At 35.0% G+C, this 7103-nt stretch overlaps 1 protein-coding gene across 1 annotated transcript; it reads right to left on the bottom strand.

The window, feature by feature from the left end:
• Positions 1 to 2268: 2268 nt before the first annotated feature.
• On the bottom strand, positions 2269 to 3186 carry LOC112605903 (olfactory receptor 51V1-like). Its single transcript, XM_025355808.1, has one exon. It carries the CDS (start codon positions 3100 to 3102, stop codon positions 2269 to 2271), a length of 834 nt encoding a protein of 277 aa, XP_025211593.1. The 5' UTR covers positions 3103 to 3186.
• Between the last annotated feature and the right edge of the window lie 3917 nt (positions 3187 to 7103).

Genomic DNA, 7103 nt, shown 5'->3' with positions numbered 1-7103 from the left:
TTCAAAAGAGGACATTCATACAGCCAACAGACACATGAAAAAATGCTCATCATCACTGGCCATCAGAGAAATGCAAATCAAAACCACAATGAGATACCATCTCACACCAGTTAGAATGGCGATCATTAAAAAGTCAGGAAACAACAGGTGCTGGAGAGGATGTGGAGAAATAGGAACACTTTTACACTGTTGGTGGGATTGTAAACTAGTTCAACCATTATGGAAAACAGTATGGCGATTCCTCAAGGATCTAGAACTAGATGTACCATATGACCCAGCCATCCCATTACTGGGTATATACCCAAAGGATTATAAATTATGCTGCTATAAAGACACATGCACACGTATGTTTATTGCAGCACTATTCACAATAGCAAAGACTTGGAATCAACCCAAATGTCCATCAGTGACAGATTGGATTAAGAAAATGTGGCACATATACACCATGGAATACTATGCAGCCATAAAAAAGGATGAGTTTGTGTCCTTTGTAGGGACATGGATGCAGCTGGAAACCATCATTCTTAGCAAACTATCACAAGAACAGAAAACCAAACACCGCATGTTCTCACTCATAGGTGGGAACTGAACAATGAGATCACTTGGACTCAGGAAGGGGAACATCACACACCGGGGCCTATCATGGGGAGGGGGGAGGGGGGAGGGATTGCATTGGGAGTTATACCTGATGTAAATGATGAGTTGATGGGTGCTGACGAGTTGATGGGTGCAGCACAGCAACATGGCACAAGTATACATATGTAACAAACCTGCACGTTATGCACATGTACCCTACAACTTAAAGTATAATAATAATAAATAAATTAAAAAAAAAAAAGAATATCTGGAATTTTTTTTTCAGGAGGTTTACCAAGTTTCTTCTCAGAAATTTATGGCAATTTCACGAAGGAATCAAGATTCGCTTTATCTAGTAGCATATATGTTAATTTTTTCTGGGGATTTTTTGGGGGGATGAGGATAAGGATGCTGGAGATTACTTTTTGCTGGAGATAAAATAGTTAACAAAACCTTCTCCATTTGAAGGTCCTTATGAGTGACAATTCCACAAGGTTTTCAGTTTAGACTAGGCTTTATTATTTTCCAAATTACTAGCATCTTTATTTTCTATGATTATTAAGAAATACATGAAATTCCCATATGAAAAAGTCTTTCCTTGCTGATATTTATCAAACCCAGAAAAGATGAGCAGTAACAACTATGCAGATAAGTGGATCATTTACTCTGAACAGTAGAATGATACCAGTTTCTGAAAGACTAGAATTAAGATTGTGATGTTAGTGACTATTTATGGAAATGTAAAATGTAAAATACAGTCTCATTTATATGTGGAATCTAAAAAGGAAAAAAATGTCAAATACATAGAGATAGAGAATAAACCGATAGTAACAAAGGTCAAGGTCAGGGGAAGAAATGGGAAGATGTAAGTCAAAGAATGCAAAGTAGTAAATATGTAGGATCAGCAAGATAACATATTCAATGTACAACATGAGGACTATAGTTAATAATAATGTATTGTATTCATGGTTTTTGCTGAATGCATAAAGTATATCTGCTATCATCATGGGCTATTGCAGATGGGTAACTATATGAGATTATGTGTATGTGTATTTGTTCTAATACAGTAATTATTTACTACACATATATGTTATAATATCATGTTGTATACTTTAAATATACACAATAAAATTCATTTCTAAAACGATGATGATAAAAGGTCCTCTGCAAAGCAAGTAACAGAGTCGTCTATTCACGTATTAGTGAGAAGAGTGATAATGTTTTGGAATGGTTCATGAGTGAACTATGAACATACAGTCTGATGATATCCATTTGAGGTTAGAGACCAATTGTAGATCAATTAATCTATGTTGATCAAGACAATATCAAGTGATTAAATTGTGCTTCCTTTGATGGATATAAACTGTGTGTTTAGATGATTTCTTTGTAGATATTTCTTATAAGATAAATGCATATGGACAATTGAAATATTATCTTTTCCTGCACAGAAATTGTAGGCACATGTGATGCATAACTCTACTATTAGAAATTTCAACACTATATGTGAAGGCAAAAACATGGGAAATAAAACCAGGCTTGATCCATATAATTCTTACAGTCAATGCCATATTGTATAAAGTCTTATTGCTTTGTTGTCTTATTTTTACCTTCCTTATATAAACGTATTTCTTTCCCTAACCTGCCATACTGTTCCATATCGAAGACACTTACCCCTGTTTGATTTAAAGTGTTTTACTTTCTCTTCAAGAAGAACCACCTCTGAATTCTGACATGGATCTGTTGTGTCTTCACACTATAGATGATGGGGTTCATGAGAGGTGGGAAGATGATGTAGATGTTGCCCATGAGGACCTGGACCACTAGAGAGAGGTGCTTCCCAAAGCGATGCACCATGGTGAGGCCAATGATTGCGATGTAGAAGACCAGGACAGCACAGACATGAGAAATACAGGTCTGCAAGGGCTTCAGCCGCTCTTCTTGGGATGCAATAGCCAAGACAGAATGCAGGATCAGCATGTACGATATGATAATTAACACAGAATCAAACAAAAGCGTACAAATCACCAGAGCCAAGGCATAGAAGCTGTTGAAGCGGATGTCAGAGCAAGCTAGTCTCAGCAGATCTTGGTGAAGGCAGAAAGAGTGAGAGAGGACATGGGAATGGCAGTAATGAAAAAGCTTTAGGCGGATTATGGGTGCCATGATGAACACAAAACTCCTAAATAAAATTCCCAGCCCAATTTTGATGATCCTGACATTGGTGAGTATAGATGTATACCTTAGAGGGTTACAGATAGCTGTAAAACGATCAAAGGCCATGGCGAGGAGGACTCCAGACTCCATAATTGATAGACCATGAATGAAGAAGGTTTGAGCAATACAGGCATCCAGACTAATCTCCTGGCTGAGACCCCATAAAATTCCCAATACTGTGTGTACTGTACACAGCCCCATGCACAGGTCAGTGAGACCCAGCATGGCCAGGAAGTAGAACATGGGTTCACGCAGGCTCGGCTCTGTATGAATCACACGCAGCACCAGGCAGTTCCCTGAAAGTACCATCATGTAAATACAGGAGAAGGGAATAGAGAGCCAGGGATATTCTCCTTCTAGGCCAGGGAAGCCTGTTAGGAGAAAGGTTGAGGAGTTGGTATTGTGAGCAGAAAAAGCATGCATTTCAAATTCAAAGTGTTATTTCTAGGGCTCGAAAATTATTTCCATTTGGTAGATCACTTTCATACAACTCCTTTTTCTTCTTACAGGACAGATTTGAGCAAAGATGAGGGGTCATATAATATGAAGTTCTCTAGATTAGTTTACAAAGCCACATTTACTGATGTTCATGTCCTCTACCCAAGGACATCTCCATATTAAGAATCTTACTCTCTTTCTGTGTAGCAAAGAAGGAAAGTAAAGAAAGTAAAATGTGATCTAAACAAATTTTCCCTTTTCTCAAGTAATTTAAGATTATGATAGAATTTTATTCTAAAATTCATGTTAAACTTCTATTTTCATTGGAAAAACTAGTTACCTATCACCTTTTCATGTACGTTGAAATTCAGTCTGTTTCTTTTATCCTTGTTCAAATCTCAACTCAGTTGCTCAAATCTCAACTCAGTTGCGCAAATCTCAACTCTAAGACATATTTGCTTCTCTAGTCTCACAAAGATAGGTTATATCTTTTTAAGTTCTTGCATCAAGAGAGAACTCTAGGGCTGTGATTTATATTATCAGAGAAGAGACTATTGGGCATAACATTATTCCATATCCCCAGAGACATTCTGTTACTTCTTAAAGCAAAAGATGAAAGTAAACATCATCTGACTGCAGTTGGGAATTATTTACAGACAGCGCATTTGTAGTATGTGACAAACACGTAACTCATCTGATGTGCTAAGCCCATCCAGGCTTTACAGTTAGTAATGTGAGTTCAAATCAGGCTTAAGTAGTTTGCCAACATTATGAAGCTAATAAATAGTCAGTATTTGAATTCAATTCAGCAAGTCTAATTCTGTGCCCGTGTTCTTAACTACTCTACTGTTTTAGGTTATTGTATTCACTGGGACTTCCTGAGTTCACATTTAGTCCACGCATATTGAGCTGCATATTCTTCCAATATTCATTTGAAATGGCATTTTCCTTGCCGGAACCTCAAACCTATGTTAACACTTACGTGATGGGCCTATCTGTGGTGGATAACAGATCGTGGTTAATTATTATAGACTATAGAATGCTATAAACAGAATAAATAGTCACTTTATCCAGATAATCACTACTAGATTTGTAACTCTAATGTTATGTCTTATTTCCATTAAGAAAACTGGTATTTTCCCAATCATGAAAGAGAGTAATGGGGTCTGGAAATGATGACTCATACCTGTAATCCTAGCACTTTGGGAGGCTCTGGTTTGCAGATTGCTTGAGCCCAAGAGTTAGACATCAGCCTGGGCAACATAGTGAGACTTTATCTCTACAAAAAACAAAAACAATAGCCAGGTGTGGTGGCATACGCCTGTAGTCCCAGCTACTTAGGAGACTGAGGTGGGAGAATCTCTCATACCCTAAAGTTTGAGGCCGCAGTGAGCCAAAATCGTGGGACTGCATGATAGAGTGAGACATTATCTAAAAGAAGAATAAGAAAAGGAGGAGGAGGAGGAGGAAGAATAAGAAGAAGAGGAAGAGGGAGAAGGAGAAGAAAGGGAAGGAAAAGAAGGAGAAGAAGGGGAAGGAGAAGAAGGAGAAGAAAGGATTGTTTTTCTTCTTGATTTTAGTGTACACCCTCAAAAGATGCCCACACCATCAAAGACAATAAATATTATCCTGTTCGAAAGAAATAATATAGATAGCCCTAATTCAATCTACTGCCTTTATTCTATACTCTTAAAAACACTAAATAAACATTAACAATTATGATTGCCTATTTCAAATTTATTATTAAAGCATAATAAAATTATTGCAAAATATCAGATTCCAAATTCGGCTAATTGGTATAAGTAACAGAGGCAACAATTAATTTTTACCAATTAACAGCATTTCTAATAATAATAAAAATTGACATTATTTTAATTTATTTGTTATAATTTTCAGCACATAAAATTTATAATCAAATTTATACAACAGCTCTATAATTCATATGCAGTTTATCTCAAGTAAGGTATACAGTATTCCCCCATTATCCACAGTGAATATGTTTCAAAACCTTCAGTGGATGTCTGGAACTGCCAATAGTATTTAGCCCCATATATCCTGTATATATATTCTATTTTTTTCCTATAGCATAGTTATGATAAAGTTTAATTAATGCATTAGAAAAAGACTGACAATAACTAGTGATAAAATAGAACACTTACAACAATATAATAAAAGTTATATGAATGTTCTTTCTCTCTCTCTCTCTTTAAATATTAATATCTTTATTGTACTCTACTCACCTATTTTCTGGCCATGATTGGCCATGGATACTGAAATCATGAAAAGCAAAACAACAGATACCATATGTGCTTTATCTTTTGCTATCCTGCAAGTTATCTATTATATAACTTCATTCTCTCCTATTAACACATTCTCAGTGAAAAATAAAAGCATGTTCAAAGTAATAAAACTAGAAAAAATTCTAATATTTATTTTTATAATCACGTACTTCATTTTATTTTTTACTTGGGAACATCCTTTACAAATCAACGTTGTAATTAAAAATCAAGCAACTAAATATGCAAACATCTATGAATCTCTTTAATGAATTATGCAAGGTATCTATCTCGAAATCTGTGTGATAAGTTAAGAAGACTCAGATAAATGGTAGACTCACACTTATGATTATGATTGAATTTAAAGACACAATATTGTAAATAATATGATTTTCCCTATAAAGATATTCAGATTCAATGCAATCTCAATAAAAATTTCTGAAAGTCATTTTGTGGAAATTTTCAAATAGCATTGAAAGTTTATATGAGATGTAAAGGTCCTGGAATACTCAAGGTTTTCCTGTAAAACAAAAATACTGAGGGAAAAACACAACCAGATACAAGATTGATACTAAATAGATGTCAGAACCATATTTGCTGTAGTTTGACTCAAGGATAAGCAAGTAGGCTAATGAATCAAAATAGACAATTAAAATCAAACCACTAATATAGCACACAAAGACAGTGTACTACTTTGAGAAAATGATTTTTTAAAGGAATGGTGATGAAAATAGCTCATGTATATTAAAAAAACAAAATGAATCTCAATCCCTCAATGGCACTATATACTAAAATTAATCCCAGAGGAATTTTAAATCATAATATAAAAGATAAAACGATAAAGTCTTTAGAAACAATGTTGGAGGGAATGTGGAGAAAAATGAACTCCTATATGCTGTTTGTGGGAATGTTAATTGGTATTGCTATTATGAAAAACAGAATGGAGGTTTCTGAAAAATCTAAAAATAGAACTACCATATGAGGCAGCAATCTCATTACAGGGTATACATCAAAAGGAATTAAAATCAGGATGTCAAAGAGATATCTGTACTCCCATGCTCATTGCAGCACTATTCACAACAGCTAAGACATCAACCTATCCAGAAAAGATAAAGAAAATATGATATGCTACGTATACACAATGGAATACTATTCAGCTTTAACAAGGAAGAAAATCTTGTCATTTGCAACAACAGAGATAAAACTGAAAGACATCATGTTAAGTGAAATAAGTCAGGCATGCAAAGACAAATACTGCATGATATCACTTATATGTGGAACACAAAAAGTTGAACTCATAGGAGTAGATAGTAGAATGGTAGTTACCAGAGCTGAGGAAGGTAGGCAGTGATGGAGAGATATTGGCAAAAGGGTACAGAGTTTTAGTTAGACCAGAGGGGCAAGTTTTTGAGATCTATTGTACAGTATCTTGACTATAGTCAATGATAATGTATTGTGTATATCATAACTGCTAAGAAAATAAATTTCAAATGTTATTACCACAAAAAATAAGTATATGAGTTGATTTATATGTTAATTGGATTGATTAGATATAAGATTCATCTGAAATGAGTCTTATTGCTATGCATGTGCGGTCCC

The sequence above is a fragment of the Theropithecus gelada genome, chromosome 14 (genome assembly GCF_003255815.1).
Source record: "Theropithecus gelada isolate Dixy chromosome 14, Tgel_1.0, whole genome shotgun sequence".
Taxonomy (NCBI): Eukaryota; Metazoa; Chordata; class Mammalia; order Primates; family Cercopithecidae; genus Theropithecus; species Theropithecus gelada.
Note: the sequence above shows the minus strand (reverse complement) of the source record. Positions and strands in the feature narration are given on the sequence as shown.

Bases quoted from the DNA above. Each gene is read 5' to 3' on its own strand.
- LOC112605903 (XM_025355808.1), bottom strand. From the start codon at position 3,102: ATGATGGTACTTTCAGGGAACTGCCTGGTGCTGCGTGTGATTCATACA.